The sequence below is a fragment of the Corvus hawaiiensis genome, chromosome 6 (genome assembly GCF_020740725.1).
Source record: "Corvus hawaiiensis isolate bCorHaw1 chromosome 6, bCorHaw1.pri.cur, whole genome shotgun sequence".
In the NCBI taxonomy this organism is placed as follows: domain Eukaryota; kingdom Metazoa; phylum Chordata; class Aves; order Passeriformes; family Corvidae; genus Corvus; species Corvus hawaiiensis.
The window spans coordinates 50719985-50740105 of record NC_063218.1 but is presented as its reverse complement, the minus strand read 5'-3'; the positions used below and the strand labels follow the sequence as shown (position 1 = coordinate 50740105).

At 37.2% G+C, this 20121-nt stretch overlaps 1 protein-coding gene across 2 annotated transcripts in view; it reads right to left on the bottom strand.

The window, feature by feature from the left end:
• PIK3C2A (phosphatidylinositol-4-phosphate 3-kinase catalytic subunit type 2 alpha) overlaps window positions 1–20121 on the bottom strand; it is a 50890-nt gene that overhangs the window by 20761 nt on the left and 10008 nt on the right. Inside the window, exons 2-12 of one of the 2 annotated variants that reach the window (XM_048306524.1) lie at window positions 17391–18565; window positions 11786–11892; window positions 10006–10163; window positions 6963–7083; window positions 6188–6299; window positions 5555–5634; window positions 5385–5448; window positions 2914–3057; window positions 847–889; window positions 545–758; window positions 330–452 (exon numbers count right to left, since the gene is read on the bottom strand). In XM_048306524.1, the coding sequence (XP_048162481.1) occupies window positions 330–452; window positions 545–758; window positions 847–889; window positions 2914–3057; window positions 5385–5448; window positions 5555–5634; window positions 6188–6299; window positions 6963–7083; window positions 10006–10163; window positions 11786–11892; window positions 17391–18500 (2276 nt within the window). In that variant the 5' untranslated portion in view covers window positions 18501–18565. The remainder of the gene's footprint in view (window positions 1–329; window positions 453–544; window positions 759–846; window positions 890–2913; window positions 3058–5384; window positions 5449–5554; window positions 5635–6187; window positions 6300–6962; window positions 7084–10005; window positions 10164–11785; window positions 11893–17390; window positions 18566–20121) is intronic. The other variant, XM_048306525.1, reaches the window with a different exon arrangement.

Here is a 20121-nt window from a genome sequence, read left to right as displayed (position 1 = left end):
TTCTTTAATCCCTCTTAAAGTAGCACAAGCCATTCCCATTGCAAGGAATGTTATAAACTTCCCAACTCCCTGTAATTGTATGCTACAAACACATTAGCACAAGGCACTTGTCCAGCATTTCCATTCCCCCTTTTAAAATGAGTATTGAAATACCATTTGGAAAAATATTTCTGATTTTGATCAGTAGGTCTCACACATTGTTCTTTGGATGCTTCAAATGGAATCAGAAAACCAAGAGCTGCTTGAATGACCGTATTCAGCAGCTAGCTGGGTAGGTAGTAACTAAAATAAAACACTTTATTGAGTTTTAACAGACTAAAGTCACTTACAGTTCATCCCATTTAATCAAGTAGAAGAAGTTCTTGTATGTGCCAACCTTCTTGGACTGAACAGGTTTGAACAGATCTTTTCCATTATGGGTCAGGGAACAAATCAAGTAGTATTTTTCATAACTGGACAAGGAAAAAAAGTTAAACATAAAAAACCCATAAGAACATTAAAAAAACTATAAAAGGAGGAATTTTGCAATAAATAAATCACTTACTTTGACACCCAACCAGAAGAAATTCCATGAGCAGCAAATATTGTGAATTGGAGATGTTCTGTGGCAGTCCAAGCTTCCTTGGTACTCTTAGTCTCTTCTGGAGAAACTGCTGCTGAACTACTACAGGAATTCGTATGGAGTCGCAGAAGGGCCTCAACTGCTCTTGTTAACTGGTTTATACTCACTTTCAGAGGGTTTTCAGGCTGCTGTGAACCTAAATGACAATTTATTTTGAATGCATTTCTTCCTGAATTAGCCACCTAAAACCAGTTTTTAAATAAAAATTGAAGAACTTTACTCACCAGAGAAGCACTTGCTATTGTCATCACCACATTTTAAGGATACCTACACAATAAAGTCAGAGAAAATTTCAAAACTGAATATCCATATTAATTTCCCATGGCTATTAAGTATCTTATACAGAAATTATGAAGTATCTGAATGAACTGGGCCCATATTTAAGTTTATGTAATACATCTTTTCACTCAAAGCTCTTCAAGTGTTAACTGACAGCATCACAATTTTCATATGATGCAGCAACTATTCACCAAGTTCAAAAGCTCATTTTTTGTCAAGTCAACTGTTTTGACACTCTTTATGAACCTGTAGAAGACACAGTACATTGGAATATTGCTCAGGATAATCTAACTTCTCTGGGTAGAGACAAAACTTGCTCAGGGCTGTTATGGATGAAAGCAGAGGTCATTAGCTTACTACCCAGTAATTTAAATCTGAACAGCTTTAAACAGCTTTTTTTTTGTTTTGTTTGTGGTATTTGGTAAGGTACCTTTTGCTGGCAGAGTTATAAATTTACTGAATAAGAAAAGATATTAAACAACTGAGAGAATGAACAGTAAGGACTGTTACTTTGTACTATCTTTGTTTGCTTCTTGGTCTGCTAAAATGGAAGTCTCAACATGATGCAACATCACAGCAATGTCTAGTCTCAACAAAGACACTGTTGAAACCAAGAGGTGACAAACAAATCATGGGAATTCACTCCCTTCTAATCAGGAAGGGTCTCATGCCAAATTCAAGTCCTGATAAACTAAAATTTTTAATGAAAACTAAGTTTGTGGTTTAAAATCAAAACCCAGTGAATTCCCAACACTTCAGAGAGTCTAAGAAGTCTGACACAACTGCTGCAGAAGGATGAAAGCTCTCCTTACACTTTTAGTGTACTGAGCATCTTCAACTTAAAAGTCTGAGTATCAAAAAATTTCACATTCTTACAAAAAACGCGGTCACTTCTTCCAACTGCAAAGAATTACTTAAAAAAAAAAAACCAATCAAACAATACCTTACAAAACATTTAGATGCAACAGTCTCCAATATTTATAGCAATTTTGTTTCTGAAAGCAATGCTATATGCCTTTGTATGCATTACTGTGTAAGCCAATGTCCATCACAAAATAATTGCAGGGTTTTATTGATACAATCCCACCTTTTTCAAATTCTACTGGAGCAACGTTATTTTTGGGAGCTATTTGTACACTATAATCTAGTTATTTCTCCTATCAGAAAGCAAACATTGAAAAAAAATCTATATGCTGTATTTCACTTTGCTTTCTTAATGTCTGCTGCCCTTCCCTGCAAGAATTTTAGTTCTTGTGACAACTATATTTATTTGTCTTCTGTTCAGTATTACAAATACATCAGTGAACTGATGAAGCCAAAAGCAAATAGAGCATCATGTGAATTGCCACTCCAATAAGGCAGCAGGACAACAGAAATAGCATTGTAAGATTATTTAGCTTTTTTAGTTGCCCAGTTCTCTACTTAATGGCCGTTTTTGACAGCATGACTTGAGATTGTCCTGCTCAAGTGAACCACTCATTATTAGGAAGTTGCATCATCAAATTCTGTACTATTTGAGAGATTTTGGGTTTGTCCTTATGCTCAGGAATGCAGGAGGCATGAACAGTTACGAGTTTCAAGATGCTATTGCTAGTCACAAACACTACTGGGAAAATACATGATGTCAATTCCTCCTCTAAAGTACAACTGCATTAATTTTAGACAGCATGAGCTCCTGTCAGTTCCCCTCAGTCAGATTTAGTGGCATCTGCTGTGACACAAGTTTCTAGTTACAGAACCAGAACACAGTATTTTAAAACTAGTTTTTAAACAGTCACTGTTTAGAAAGGGAAAATATTCCCAAAGCAAGTGATCAATGGATTAAGATCAGAGAGATGTCAAAATAAATTGAAGATATCAAGTAAAATAAATAAATAAATAAAACCCCAAAAAAATCCCAACATAACCCTGACAGAACTGTTGCTGGTATTTCCAGCTACTAAAGACTCTGAAATAATATTTGTCAGTTAAAAAGCATACCTCAAAATGCAATTTATAGTGTGAAAGCTTACCTCAGCATTTTTAGTCCTTGGGAGATTAACAGCCCTCCTTAGCTTCTTCACGGAGTCCGTTATTGCAGGAGTCTCTACACAATCCAATGTAGAACAGATTTTTCTGACAGTCCTAATTACATGATCTACTGCTTTATGCTGGTTCTAATGAGGAATGTATGAGAGAACAGATTGATCTGATCACCATTGTGAAACCCAGTATTGCTTTAATGTTTTTTAATGAATTACCAAGAAAATGTCATTACGAGATGCATATCTCCATTACATTAAACTGTGATGCAACGATTTGATTAAAGAAAAACCTCAATATTGAGAACTTCCTTGTGAATGCCAAGAACACAGTAGTACAGATCCTAGAATGGGGTGCCAGGAAACATTAGGAGGTTCCCAACCATTTTTCTACTGAAGTGTTGGCAAGCAATTATTTTCTAATGAGATACTAAGCTCAAATTCCCTCATGGCCTAAAAAGAAAGTGCAATTCAAAGAAGAAAATTCAATTAGTGTGAGGAAGCAATGCTAAAGAAGCAGTGCTTCAATTTCAGCCCTCAGAGATACAGGTTTAAATTACACTTGCACTACTTACACTACAGTACTGCTTCCATGATGGAACTAACTTTTTTACTTCACTTTAATATACTTTTGTAGGCTACTTAAGACAAAGTTGAGCTGCTCCTAATACTCTCTTCCTTCTACTCTTCCAATAAACAAAAAGCCACTTGAGTTAAATCTGAATTATCCTAGGTTTCTTGGGGTTTGATTTTTAATGTAAGGGATGTCTTCACCCAATTTGAAAGAATACATGTATTTGCTTCAAAATAATGGTTTACTTTTTAAAGGCTTAATGCATAGGTTTCTTTCACAATAATGTATGAGCACTTACAACTAAATAAGAGGAATAATTATTGCAATATTCTCTCACTAAGATGTAAATTGATTCCCAACCACCACTATCCCCGACCTATTCTCATGGCCTTCCTACAAATATGCAGTAAAGAAGCCATTTGAATCAGAAAGTTTTTAAATTGAGAGCTACCTGGCATCAATTAACTGTTCTGGTAAGAAAATAACCACAGAAGTCAGACAACACTGTAAATATTTAAGCCATACTTCCAAAGCTAACAGTTTGAAGGTAACGCTTCTTTGTGACACAGAAAGCAAAACTGCCACTGCTATTTTCCTCACAGGCTCTCAAATCTCAATAAAAAGACAATTGATAACTTTGGAAGTATTCAACAATGTGAAATCAAAGCCTACATACAAATTATTTATGGATTACCCTTCTTCACTTGGGCTAGCAAGCTTCAGCTACTGAATATGTAAAGGAATTCACTTCATGAAGTAAAAAATTTCAAATGCAGAACTGCTGCTATTTGGACCTAATCATCACCACCTACAAACTACATCTCCCAACCTCAAAAAGATTACAAAGAGTGGAACACAAGTCTGAATTGAGATGTTTTGCATTCCTCATCTCAGCCTGTGAAATCACAGCTGAACAAAGAAACTGAAGCAGCTGCAAGAGCAAAGCAACAAAACCAGCACCGTGTCAGGAGCAGTAACAGCTCACTCTTCTACAAAAAGATTGTGTTCAAAACTACCCTTGAGAACAGGGTGAATTACCATCAAGGGAATTAAATAATATTAAGGAAGTGTGGAAATAGCAGACAGCAGCTTGCTCAGACCTGCACTCCTGGAGAGGCAAACAAACATAGTGGAAATGAAAAGTATTGCAATTAAGTAATTCGAGACCGTTCTTACAGAAACTGGTTAAGAAACACAGTTATCTAATGTTTAAGCATTTAAGACTCCAAGTTACATTACTATCAGGAGTTAAAAGCAGCCTCTCCTTTGAGAAATGAGCAAAGCAAGTTATATCCGTAAGCTTTTGCACATGGGAAGTCACTCCAAACTACTCAACATGCAAGCTGCTTTAAGCTACCTGTCATATACTGAAATAGACAATTTTTTGGACAGGGTGTTTTAAATTAATTGAATAATGCAGAGTAAGACATTACTATGCTTTGTGTAGAACTTACTTATATGTTCCAAACATGCTTCAGTTCTAACTCCCATTGTACATAACTATTCCTGCTCACTATTATGTAGATTTTTATCTGTTAGTAAATACATCTTTCATGGCTGTCAACAACAGCCATAGTCAGGATTCAGACCTCTTCCCTATTCTCCTGAATTAACCTCTTCCAGCATGTTTGAGGAAAAGGTTATTTTGCGCCCCAGGACTTGGAAGATACATTTCTAGTTGTGATGATCAGATAACAACTGGTTTGCAAGAAAAGCCTAGAAGAAAAGAAGAACAGAAATCTAAATACCCATGATTATAATTTCACATTTGACAGCTTGTTCAGATCTCAGTTTCCCTGAGATAACCTGCAAGTCTTTTTCCCAGCTACCTTATCAGTGAACTTGGTCACGCTACTTTTGGTTCAGCAATAATCTACAATGACCTTACCTCACTCTTGAGGGCTATGTTAACTTGCTTGTGATACACCTCAAGAAGCTCTTCAATGGAAGACCTGCAAGAAATAATAGTTATTGAACACAGGTACAGGAACAGAACAGAACACAACCTTGGTCAGCAGTGATCAGCACTTGATTACTAAAATAACCACAAAACATTACCTTATGATAGGTTCTCTGAAAGGCTTTTCTACTTTGTAGAGGTGTTTGGTTAGATGTACAGGTGTCCTGTCATCATCTTCCTGCAATAAAATATTCGGTACTAAGTCCAGTTCTCACCTTTCTATAATAGGTATACTGTTACAGAAGATTAATTACTAATACCTGGGGAGTTGAAGGGGAAAGATGTAAGGTGATCTCTTCAAAGGGGAGAAGAAAACTACTTAACAGCCTGTGAAGTGTGTACACATGGGGAAAGAGGGAAGAAACAGCTATCAAGTGCCTAACTATGCAGATACCAAATACTCCTCCCTTCTTTGATGGTCTAATACATATATAATTAAACACAAAAACTCTTCTCAACTTTTATTTAACTCTGAAATTTGTTGCTTCTCTTTCAAGCCTCAAGTTTAGTCCAAATGCTTGCATACTTTCTCCAGGTACAATACTTGGTTCTAGTAAGAGGCACTACCCTTATTTATACAGTTTGCTTTGTGAAAATTCAGTTATGTATTTCACTTGCCCTTAGGATAAGAGGATACCATTTCCAACACCAGGCAGACGTGCTAATCTGTCAATAACACAGGAAGGTACCCCTTGGAGCCAGCACACTCTTGCAGACCAGGAGGTACTCACTGTTCGTGCCAGGTCGCTGCATATCCCGCTGTGGGTCAGGAGCTGCAGTTTGATGTCTGTATCCCACTTCCGGCAGTTCTGGATATACTCGTGACTTCCTATGCAGTGCTTGCTGTGAAACAAAAGCAAGCTCCAGTCACAACAAAAATATGCAGTGCTTTTCCAAAAACTCACACAGAATATGCAAGGCAACCTGTTGCCTCAAAGTAAGGAAATGGTGAATCAACCTCCACGCCCATCCTTGATCTGACTTTCACTTCTGCACAAGTTTTTATACACTATTACAGATACTATACTTGTGCTAATGCTCTTAACTGCAGTGGTTAACACTGAAACCAAATATTCTAACCCAGAAAACTAATGGGGTTTTGTAAACCATTAGTTTTGAAAAAAAATTCCAACGAAGAAACAAACCCAAAATCAAACCAAGAAACAAACAAAATCCTGCAAACCACAACCTGCCCAGTTTATTAGAAAACATTAGATTTTTGGGTTTGTTTCTGAGATTTGAAGAGTGGTCAAAAACTACAATATCCATCCACAGAAATGTTCTACAAACCTGCACCTGCATTAGAACAGAGCCTTAGGAAGTTGATGAGAACCTACTTTGCTATACCCCAGAACAAGTCCAGAAACTTCTGATCTTTGTGCAAAGAGTGACTCCCTTATATTTTTAAGGTTTCTTTCACACATTTAATCACCAGAGATACACTTTCCAGTAACTGTTTCAGGAAAAAGCATGAAATTAAGTATTAATGAAAAAGAGCTTTCTTACTTCTGTAAAACTTCTTCTTGGCCACAGACTTTCAGGATATAGCTGCCAATGTCCACTTCATTCAAGTCATCATGCACCCAGCAAAGTGCCTGCATTATTATAAGCTCAACAGGGGAACTCACTGTTTAAAGAAATTACATCTAAAAGTTAAATATAAATCTATAGCAAGTGATATTAACTATTGCTCACTCACAAATTGTAGTTATTTAATCAAACTGATTTTTGTACTTGTAAAGAAGATTTTTACACTTCTATTATCTCCTAAATTTCATAGTTTGAGATCTTCACTTTTCTCTCACAAAGAAAGGTATCATAAACTTGCCTGCCCTTATAAAAAGCCAAAAAAAATCTTTTTCAATTAGGATACAGTGTAGTCACTTAGCCAGAAATACAAACACAGCCTGCAGGACTGAGGATAGCCTTTTCTTTTTTTTTTTTAATTATAAATTAAACTTGCCCTATTTAGCAAGGACTTCAAATAGTTAAGTGATCCCAGAGGCACTTAAAGTTTAAAAAACACTATCTGAAGAGTTGGATATGGAACTCCCCTATTTGTTCTGCTTTTGAGGAACTGAGTATCAGCTGCAGCTGAGGCAAATCCTACTGAAAGTCCTTTTCCCTTTTTCCTTTCCATATGTCATGGGAAGCTTCCACTTAGTACAGAGCAGATCTCAGTAAGCACCACCAAACTTTTGCCAAATGCAGCTCTCAGCTACCAGTACTTTTGTATCAGGCTCCAAAAGCTTTTTGGAGAGTAGTCTCCCTTCCATCCAGCAACTACAGAGCAACAAAATAATCCCAGTCAAACTCAAAATCCATTCCCTCACAGCCACCAGCTGTCGCTGACTAAAAATACAGACCTGTTTGAATTACACAAATGTTTAAATACAAAATGCTCTCTAGCCCTCCCGACCTAGTTTCTGATGATCTCCTTTAAATAATTTGTGAACAATATCACTAAGTGCCTCAAAATTCTGTAAAAAACCACTGTATAAGAGCAATTTTGTATTTCATCAGTATCTTCAGAGTTTTTTTCCCCTCTCCAAGGACTTGCCTAATTTTCTCAAAATTTTTTTAAATAAAGAAATATTACTGCTATGATAGACACAGAGGTAATGCCACAACAATATTTTCCACAAGATAACACATGTGCTTCACCTCATTAACAAATGATTAATTATTACAAGCACAGAGGTATCTGAGCACATATGAAGAATGATTGTGTGAGATTCAAGAACAAGGAATGACAGGAAGTATGAATTCAGAAACACTTTAACTCATTAAGACTGTTTATTATTGGGTGAAATTGCTGTGCTACCTTCAGCAGAGAATATATATGGTATTTGATAAAGGAAAAAGATGCAGTGATAGTTCATGCAGTGACAGGTTCTGTGCTGTAGTCACAGGCTGCATTGCCAAAGGTCTGCCAGCCCTGCAAAGCCCAGCGAAGACTGCAAAGATGATGCTACCACCTTTTCCCTGCCCTACATCTTATTCAAAGACATTAATTTCTTGCTGACACACAATGTTTGCTCAGACAGAGCAAACTTCCATGCAAAGTCTAATAAAGGAATGCAAAATGAATCCAAATAAGCTCTAAAGTTCATCTATTTCCCTCCTGAGTCCTTTCTACAAACTGAGTTGTCAGAGCACTGAGAGGCTGCAGTTCCTTCTAAGCAAGACTGAAAGCCACACTGAAGTAGAGCAGCTCTAGCATTAGGAAGCTGAGGTATGCAACACTTTGACCAAGAACAGAAGGAATTAAAGGTAGAAGATAACTTTTAAAAACCCCATTAATAGTCACATGCCCGTCTTTCACCAGCTGTGGAAGACAAGTAGTTTAACTTGCTGATTAGTTTCAGCATCAGAAAAAAGGGAGTAGAAAATGCAAAGAAGATGATATGTGGGGTTAGAATGCAAAACCCATTCCAAGCTAGCCGCAAAAAATACTAGAAATAAAGGGCTGAAGCCCTAACATTTCAGTTACCCTACCAAAGCCTTTTGTAGGAAAGGATTAAGCTTGCAATATTAGAAAACTGTAATCTTAAGGATTAAGAGCAGAAACCCTTCCCAGGCTATACTTAAAATCCACCTCATTTCTTAACAAAAGATTATGAAGTCACCACAGAATAAATGTAAGGACCAGCAAATTAATATAGAATGAAAACACTGATGCACTGAGAGCTTGTTTTTCCAATAGAGCAGCACGTTTATGCGAGTAATAAAACAACTCCAGATCTTTTGAGTACAACCAGCTCTAAAGCATCTACACTAATACAAGCTGAGATCCAAATAATTACCCTCACAAGTGATAAGGAATTCCAGAAGTATAGAGGCAAAAAAGTTTATTACCAGTTATTTCATCACCCAGAACTGGCCAAAAGTTGACAGCATGCAGTTTCAATACAACCACTGTGCAGTCAAGATTGCGCAGAGGACATGAATTTATGTAGCACAACAAGGCAAACCTCAAAGGTCCACCCCAGACCAATATTCCTGGTTACCCACAAAACTGGGACAGCCAGTTGTGGCACATCCAACGGTGTTATTTTAGTGTTTGTGTTCATAAGCATGTACTGAATGCAAGTAATAGATACTTTTAATGTTTATCCCTCTTTTCCGGCAGCAGTTTGTCTGAACTTTTAGATAGCTTACAAAAATTTATTTTAAAATATGTTAGTGTGTTGAAATGAAAAATTAAATTAAACATTAAAAATCTCAGTCCTGGTGTCATTGTCCCCTCAATAACTATAAAGTAAAAGCTTTTAAACAACTGTTTTATTCTATCCAGCTATGGACAGAACAGTGCTTCTGGTTTGCTGTGCTTTCCTTTTTTACAGTCAGTATTTCACTTTGTCAACTTCTAAGTATTTTCTGGAGGCACTGACCCAGAACTAGGCCTTTCCTCAGTTACCTTTTCCACATTTCCCACAAACAACCCATGCCCCTGAGACCCAGGGATTACAAAAACTGAAAGGCCTTGGCCTAGGCTGAGCGTATAGTCTTTAACAAGCAAACTCCAATTTAAGAAGCAGGAACATACCATCGCATGTAAAAGTTACTGGTTGCTGGAATTCTTCGATTTCTATTGAAACCTTGATACTGGCACTCTCCCCACTTATATTTCTTTGCAGCATGATTGGACTCAGCACAAAGCCTGGGTTTGTTTGCTGATCAGTATAAGGAAACTTGGTCCTCAATCTGGAAGCAGAGAAGGTTTATGAAACATTGCAATGGAGAAGTCTAAGACTAAAGCAAAATAACATGGTAATAACCACAAGGCAGAACAGTAAAGACTACCTTTGGCTCTCTACCTCAATTGCATGTGCAAAGCACCATTTAATTTTTCTACTCTCAACAGAACATTGCCCACAATAATTATACAAGTAGTAGTTAGACAGGAAAAAAATCCTAGCATATAATTAGGGAGGTTTTCTACATAGCTTAAAATATTTAATAGGTCAATTCTTACAGGACATAGCCAGCTTCTGCAGAAACTAAGCTCTAAAACAGTTTTTAAAACGGTAATCCACAGTATTTTCTAAAAATTAAGTTTAAAAAAAAAAAAACAAAAAACAAAACTCTTCACATGTTTCAACTTTTAGAAGTCTAATCTGAACTTAGATATGATGCAGAAGGTAGCTATTCTAAGCTGTGGAAGGTGAGGAAGAGGCCTCAATGGAGGTAAAGGTTTTTATTTAGGACACAAACAGTATAAAACATTTACCTACTTGGAAAGCTGCTTTTTATTTTCTGCTATCTAACACAGATAAAATAATTTAACCTTAAACTTTTGCCAATGTTAAAGTAATATTACAGGAGATTAAGAACAGAACTGCTCTAAAAGGATTACTTATTTCATCATCTTTATTCTGGACAATCGCAAGAATGGAAAAACCCCCGAATCCTTCAGCAAGAGTTGTCCAGTCTTAAGTCCATCACTATTTAAAAAACTGGGTCTTGAATCGAAGGACAACAATCAGATATAACCAGAAAGTGTTGCAACAAGCCTATTCTATGTGAGCTTTGTCTTAATGTTTTTCAATAGTAAGTTTCACATATATATGAATTTTCATTGTTTTTGTGGAGTTTCCTTTTCATTTCATAAACATTCCTGCTTAAAAAAAAATAGATGCTATCCTTAAGATTCAAAGATCTCTATTTCCTCCACTATGTCTTGGATTTTGATGTTAAAAGGAAAAAAGGCAAGAGCAGCTTGTCTTCTCTAAGAAGAAAACATTCTCTCATTAAACTGTGGCAGTAAGGAAAAAAAAACCACATGACCTTTAAGGAGCTTCACTATCTGATCAAGGCAGGGATACATTTAAAGGTTTTACATTACAGAAGTACAGTTGTGGAAGCAACAAAAATAAAAGCATTAAAAGGTTGGGAAGTCACTGAGTGACAGGATTTTGTGAGGTGCCTCAGGTAACAAGAAAAAAAAAACGACTTCAAATTCTTTCAAAAGAAATTGTAATAAAAAGCCAAGGAGATACAGAAAAATACTTTGAGGATAAAAAGGTATTAGAGAAACAAGGAAAAGTGAAAGTCACAGGACCAAAATAAGAAAGAGGAAATATGGTAATACAATAATATTAGTACTGAAGATCTTAACAATTCTGTTGCATTCTTGAAAAAAAATAAACAAACCAGGACAAAACCAGGAAAAACTGAGATAAGAAAAGGAAAAAGGATACATACTGAAATCTGTCCCATCAAGCAAAAAAAAATGTAGGGCTGTTCCTGTCAAGCTAACTGAAAATTAATCATTTAGCTTTTTTTTCCCTCCTCTGAAAGTTAATTCATATTCAGTCATTTCTTACTTTGTAACTGCTTCAGAAAAAGCTGACAGTTCTTGATTCTGCCCTTCAATTGCTTGGAGAAGCACGTTTTCTGTCAGCGTGCCAGTGGTCCCATTGTCTTTCTGCAACTCAAAGATAATATGGAATTTAAATAGCTGCAAACGTATTCCTAACGCCAGCAAAGCCACATGTAGGTGACAGATTTTCATGAGTCTGAGATTTACCACTAGTTTTATGTCTACTTTTATATGGAGAAAAACATGTATAACTTGAAAAGTAAAGATTCACTGGAGCAGTGACTCCTCGACAGCAGGTAATTTATTTGCCAGCATCATTACCAGCTAAGATTAAGTTGCAAGCAGTTCCTGAGCTTTCAGCAGTGACCTCTTACATTCAGATTTGGCTAAATTCAGCTGAACCACAGATGGAAGAAAAATGTATTTTTCCTCCAGTTCTGCAACTCAGACTTCAATGTGGTTCCAGAAAGAACCACTACATATCACTGGTGCCTATGATTATCTCTTCCTACAAAGCAGGAAAATACAAGCTGAACACTGGAAGGAAGTAGCATTCAGAACATGAAACTTAGAACTCAAGGAATCAACTTACTGCTGTTTTAATCCCTTATGCCAAATGCTCCCATCACCTCTCAAAACTGTACACCACAATCTTTGAAGTATCCAATCCAAGAAACAACTGCTAAAAGAAAGCTGCAGTTTCAAACAGCAAAATCTAATAAACTTAAAAAACCAACAAAACCAAAACAACAAACACAGAGCTACAGCAGGTTTTAAACCTGTATCTATTTTCTGATCCAACTCACAATACATCCATACAAATGCTGGAGTGAGCAAAAAGCAGAGAGAAGTTGGAATAACCAGCGGAACTCAGTTGTCCATAGTCTAACAGCCACCACTAGCCTGAAGGATTCATGAAGCTCCTGCCAGATACTCCCTGGAATAACTTACATGACCAGTTACATTTTTCATCCAAAGATTTTACAATGCTTAAAGAAACCTTTAATCCAACCACAAGTCTAGGAACAAAGCAGACTGCACTACAGTTCTTCTGAAAATCACCACAATTTATTCATATTTGAGGCAGTGATTAACTACTTAACTAGTATGTGGGTTATTTATTATTAGCCAAAGTAGTCAGCTAATTTCATTAGAGCATATCAGACAATATAGTTAAAATTAGACTCTCAGAAAAGGGGTCACATCTGAGAGAAGAGCCACATACTGTCAGGTCTTTTCCTTTTTTCCCTTCAAATCAATTTGTTTAAGCACTACAGCATAAACTTGGAAGAGATACAACCTATAATTGCCACTTGAATTGCATTTAAACTTAATTATTTCAGCGAAAATATTGGTCAGTCAAAAGGACAAATTCTGTGTAATTGAGGATCAGCCATACCACAGGAGACAATTAGAGCAGGAAGCTATAAAGCCACAAAACTTGAAATGAGCTGCAGGAGTATGCATAATACCTTAAATCAAAAAGGTTCTTCTATTGTAACATCTCAGCAAGTTCTATCACATAAAAATACTGGGCAACCTCACAAGACCTGCTAACCTGTGCAACTGTACCTAGTAAACACACTCTCTAACCAATTGCAGAACAATACCAAGAATCACAAGGAAACAGGAAGGGAACATACCCAGGGAGAGGCAAACGCCTCTGATGAAGGTTAACCAACTGCTGGTTGGCACTCAACACAAAACTCGGTCATTGCAAATCACCAAGCTGCCTCTACAAATGTTAAATTCCATTTAGAAACTCTTCAAGGAATACTACGGATAGGTACACAATGCACTGTGCAACCACAGGATAAAAGCACTAAACAAGGGGCCTACTTCAAATAAAGTCACACACATCACCACTTTATGCCACTATGTGACACTTCTGAATTACTTACAGTAAAATTTATTCAACTGTTAAAGTTTAGGGAACTAACAAGGCAGGTCAACACATGCAAGCTTAGCCAGGGCAAACAATAAATTCTGATCTAATGAGCAAAGAAAAAAAAAAGATTTGGTTATCTGTGGTTGACCTCAGGGTCACACTTGGCTAAGGAGAGAAACCTCATGTTATTACAAATATGTAACGATGAAAAAGACCTCCTGATAGAAAACTAAGATCATCAAACACCTTATTTTTTAGTTGAACTTCAATATTAATTTTTGATCACTTTGGGGAAAATAATTTCAAGACAACAAGCTCTGAAAAACCAAGAATTCTATTTAAAACCCACTGGACTCAGATGGGTTTCAAGCAACAAGTAGAATTTTAATTTCTTTAACTTCCAGATGGGCCAATCTAGGAGGTGCAAAAGCTATCAGTCAAACAGGAAATAACTTGAAAGAAAGGACTTCAGGCCAATTGAGATAAATAATTCATGTCAGCACAGGCTGCAAAAATAGAAGCGGTCTGTAAATACAATTACTCTGAACAATGACGAACAAACCCAAACCCCAAGAAACTAACAAAAGTCAAGTTAAATAAAATTCCATGAGTATACAAAGTCACAAAACTCAGCAGCTCTGTGGAAAGCAAGAGAAAACAACACATAAAAGAGGACAAAATGATGATTTTTGCCTCTGCTTTCAGAAATGAGTGACAAATACTGAAGTATTTAAATGGGAATATTTAATGTATAGCTACTTCAAATATGAATATACGCATCAAATAGACAAAAACATGAATAGATGGAAATAGATACTTCATTAAAACAAAGCAATCTATTGACTCAGGGATTAAACAGCCAAAAATTTTGATAGAATCACAGTGTATTTTTGATTGACTCAAAATACATGTATTTTTGTTTAAAGGGGCAGAGACTGAGTTTTTCAGGAAGGGTTGGAGGGAATGACCCAGACTTGTTACGATGCAAGACTTAAGAATATACTTAGAAGTAAACCCAGGGTAGATTGGGTTAAGTACAAGAGAACTGCCAAAAATAGAGGCTACAAAACTCAGCTTCCTTCTATACTACGTAAAAAATTATTTCAGCTAGAAAAAAAAGTAGAAGTACAGGATAGGCAAAAGAAAGACTACCCAGGTTATGTTGCAAGGATATCCAGTTGAGGGACTCATCTTTAAATCTACTTATTTTCTGCTTTAATAACTCAGCAGAAGCAACACTGATAACTTACAGTCTTGTATCATCAGCTACCTTCATAATACAGACTAGCACTGGAGTGTGATGCCAAAACAAGACTGGAGGAGCACAAGTGGAAAGTGAATCTCAAATCTTCAATTGGGCATTCGCTGCAGACATCTGCTGTAAACTAAGACCTTGATGAAAAAGGTGGTGACTTAAGCAAATCAGGTCTATTAACTGATGATAGGATTGATGTTGTGATGCCATCACAAATAAAGTAAATGCAATAAAAGAGTAGCAAGCAGGATGCCCCTGCCTGTAATGAGGGTTTATTCATGCTGAGGTACACGTGGTACACTGTGGTCTCACATAGAGAGCTAAAATCCTCATAAGTCATCTTCAAAAAAAAGAAGAAAGAAAGAGAAGCTCTCACACAGAACTTGCAGTGAAAGCTGACAGAAAGTCACTGTCTCTTGTAACATATTGAGGTAAATATCCAAACAATTCTTTCATCTTAAGTACCTGCTGTTCCATCCTGAAAGAAGAACATTTGCTAAGAGTTAGTTACAAATGTGTTCTGCTGAAAAGCAGATGACTGATGAGGAGGAGCTGGAACAGCCTTTAAATCAGAAGTGACAGGAAGAAAAGACCACATGTGAAGGCAGAGCTTGAACTTTATTTATGAATCAGTCAATACATGACATGCAAATAGCAGGAGACTGGACCTTATGAACAGGAAAGACCCCTTTAAATCCTACATTCTTGAAAAAAACCTGGAATGTATAAAGATTCATTCACAACAGTCAAACATTACTTCCTACAGACACCACCTGAGAAGCACTGATCCAACGTAGCCTAATTATTAGTCAGGAGTTACATTACAACCAATCAACTACCACTGAAAAACTGACAAACACATCACCAGATGACGCAGCAAACTGAGAAGCAAACTGCTGTAGAGCCCAAATTTACATGCCTCTCCAAATCCTAGGAAATAACAGAGCTAATGTATCACAGCTCAACAGCAAGTGGGGAAACAAAATAAAGTCAGACTCAAGATCTGCACACATGGCACAAAACTAGAGATAAATGGATTTTTTTGGGTTTCAGGGTGGTTTTTATTCCTTCTCCACTGGCCTTCTATCGAACTTCTGCCAGAATACTGACACATAACGCAGAAAAAACAGGACATCCTTCAAACGAGGGGCCAAAAATTTCACTTCAGAAATCTAGACAATCTTTTAAGCCACATTCTAGTAAATATTACTGTTTCAGTGAAAAAACCTCCTCCAGTTTGGGGATGGGGAGAGAAGAATTAAGGAGTTATTTAGAAAATATCCGTGAGTGATACCGTTGGTTTTTTATGCCAGGTCCCTAGCCTATTAAAAACGCCTAGCAAGACAATACCTAAGATTTAAAACAGCTGTAAAACAAAGTCTCCAAAGCGAACAAATTGTTTACTTCCCACTCTCTAGCCAGTTTCTACAAACACAATTTTTTTGGCCATTATCACCCTTGCCAGGTTGCTGGCTTTTCCACTGAAAACTTTTCCACTTCTCTTTCAGTCTTTGTAATCTACCACAAAAACCCCCAAAACCCAGAAATATTCATATCCCCTTTCTAGTGAGCCGACTAACATTTTAAAACACGTCTTATATTTATGATGGAATTATCACAGAAATAATTAAAAATATAAGCAAAGTTAAATAACCTACAGTCTTTTACTGGATTTGGGAAAAAGTAGGATGCCCTAATGGGGCATGATTAACCAGATGAGACTGAGACAGTATTGATCACCTGCTGCACAGTTTAGTTTTGACACAAACTGCATATACTCCATGTCCAAAGATATGAGAGTCATAACTAAAGCCCTTGTTGAGAGTTTGGTCTTGAACGTTTCATTAAAGTGATCCTGATCCTAGAGAAGAAATCTCTTAAATATCTTTTTGCCCTGCCTGATAAAAGAAACATCACACAAAGAGGTTTTGCGTGGTACAGTATTTCTGACCCAGCAGCCATCCCATCACTCAGGCACCCATCACTCAGTGTAACCAAAATGTTCTGTCCAGCATTCCTACACAGAAGGAAAGCTTTCTACATACAAAAGAGAATTATAGTCTTGTAAAAGGCAAGATAAAACTTTCAGTGCTTAGCTCACCACTTTTTTATTTCACAGTATCATGCGAACTGCTCATAAAATTGTAATATTTATCAATATGATTTAGACACTTAATTGTGCTGAACATTATTGCTATTTCTTATGGGAGTGTTGAGTTGAAAAACAGCAATTTCCTCAGTAAATGTGGAAGGATTACACAAGGGCAGAGGAATTTTGAGAGATAATTCAGTAGTAATGTTCTATTTTCTGAATAGCACTAATACATATGCCATAACATCACATTATTTGGACACTGCTCAAGCCAAGTAATATACATAAAATAAACAACAGACCTCAAAGTGCCTTTAAACACCGTGATTAATCTTTACTGTTACACTGCAATTTAAAGATAGAGATTTCCATACCTGCGATGTTTGGCCCTGTAACTTTGCAAGCTGAGTTGTTCTCATGTTTAAGGACTGACTCCTTGTGACTGTTGCTCCAGAAGATTTCCCATTAACTTTTCTTTCCAGATGACAAGTTAGTAACAGCTTTTCTTCTAACAGAACAGCATCCCATGGATCTTCAGCAGTCATACTTGAAGCCCTCTCTCCATCATCCTCTGCCTTGTTTAAAGTCTCCACAGCATCCACTTTTGGTTTACTCAGAGGATCCAAATCCAACCAGTCGAATTTACTGACATCCCCACAGCTATCCGAGGCTGGCAGGCTGGAGACTGCAGACTTTATGGCAGTCATTTCTAGGTCTGCGCTCGACTTCCCATTTCTCAGGAATTCCGAAGTGCTTGCAATTTTGTCAAATACTTTTGCCATTTCTGGTGTGAGTACTGGAGGGTATAAAGGTAGGCCTCCGTGTGGATGGAAAGGTATGGTAGCTGCCACTGGGTATGAAACGTATTGTGACTGTCTTGGAAGACCAAGATAAATAGGCTCTCTAGAGGGATAGGACGACATACTTGGATGGAATCCATTCTGAAATACACCAGTCTGTTTTGTATAAGAAGCTGAGGTGTAAATAGGAGGTAAAGTGCATGTCACAGGTGCTGGTATCCCAGGTGTCCACTGTCTCCTCTGACCCACAGACCCAAGATAAAATTGTGAAGACACAGAGGGGCTCAAAATAGGACTTGCTGGTAACGTAGGTACTTTACTAGATTCAAAATTGTCATCCAGCAGCAGTTTCTCTAGTTCAGCATGAGTAAGCTTCTCTATGTCAATGGTACTTAGTTTATCTTCCATGCTCTTGGCATCAGACTCTGGAAACACCATGAGATCATGGTCCTGTTTGTTGTGAGTCTGTGCTTTTTGTCTGGGACTGCTTAAAGAATGAAAGGTTTGTTTATTACCAGCTACACCTCTTTCTTTCTGCATCTTGGCTAATGCCTCAGCTTCCATCTGCAGTGCCTCCTCTTTGTCCACATCTTTTGACCTTGGGGCTGACAGAGAAGGTGAGGAGCGCTGTTTGAATCCATTGCTGCTGGATATCTGGGCCATGCCGCAAGAGCAGATGTCCATGTAAAGCAGCAACGCTTCCCTTGCACTGGTTGTCTACTCTTGGCTTCAGAACGGGTTTAGCAGACCTGAAAACGAAATTAAACATTAGAAACACGTGCAACCAATCATATGTGGACAACTACACAACTACAACAAAGTCACACATCACCAGCTGACAAAGTTGAACATGTCCTTCAGAAACTCGATGTAAAATTTTAAGGAGGCCAATTTTTATGTTTTTGGAGGGGAGAGGGTGCCAAACTTAAAAAGAAGCCACACAAATAAATTCACGGTCTTTGAAGTATGCAAGACCCATTTATTTTTCTTACTCTACCTACTGGTACTAGTAAGAACTTGGTTTCTTTCTGCACCACTAGACCCAAGACACACAAAAGCCACCCTCAGGTACGTAGCAGTTTTCAGACTTGAGCAATTACACAGGTGCAATCTTGGGAGTAGAAGTCATTCTAAAGAGTATACAAATACAGCATCCATAAAGCACATTATCAAGAGGACTTCCACCTTACTTCAACAGATCACAAAACCAGACCTTTCAAACTGCTGTACCATGATTATAATGGTCATAATGACACTGAAGGACCTCTCTTCCTTTGGAAAATATTGTACTTTACCCTCTTAACAAGAAAAATAATGCTTATGAAATGATATTTCTTGGACAAGCAAAATAAGCTATTTAAGTACAGCTGCTCATTGAGTAATCTCTTTAACAGCCCTTCAAAGGAAGTGTCATTCACTACTAGGTAAGGGAAGAAACTCCAAAAGGTCACTTTTGCTTAAAGCCACCACCAAGAAAATGATATTTTACATTTCTCTGATTCCAGTCTTGTGTTTAGGACTATGATACAACTTCCCATATTCACTACAATATCTATGCAGACTCTTTATTAAAATAATTTTGCAAGAGATTACCACAAGAACTGTGTTATTTTTCGGCATTCCTTCTACTTTATGCTCCAGCTTTTGCACACAGCCGGGTCAGAGCCGAGCCCAGGAGATAAGATGTCTTCCAGCAACAGCCAGTATGCACATCAAGCAGCAAGATAAAAATCAGGAATAATGAGTTTCTGCCAGGAGGGTTACATAATCAGCAATCCTCATTAAAACACAGTTTCACTGAACTAGATGAGCCTTATAAATGCAAATCATTCTGAGTTTAAGTCATGCAACAATCTACAAATTAAGAACTCTCTGCAGCAAATAATGCAGATAACTCAAAATTCTTTATGTTCCTTTTCAATTCACACCCATTAGAAGGGTTTGGACTTTAGATTGGGGATTTTACCCTCCTTGAATTATACCAGAGATGTGCCTCAAACAAAGTGACTGTATTTCTGTGGACTCCCCACACAGACAGCAAGATTCTTAACAGATTTATAACAAATTCTTTAAATTCTTTAAGTCTGGCCAAGCTTTTGTTTTATCTACTTTATTTCAATGGCTTATAGTGTGAAGGCCAGACATCTTTGTAAGAGGTTCTATACATTTCAGCTCAGTCTGAAGACAAGTCCAAGTGAAACCCTTCACAAAGCAAGATTAAACCAGAAATGACATTACAGTTACCAAGACAAGACTTAAACAAAAGAGGGTGTCTTCAGAAAGACTGAAATAGTGACAGACTAAC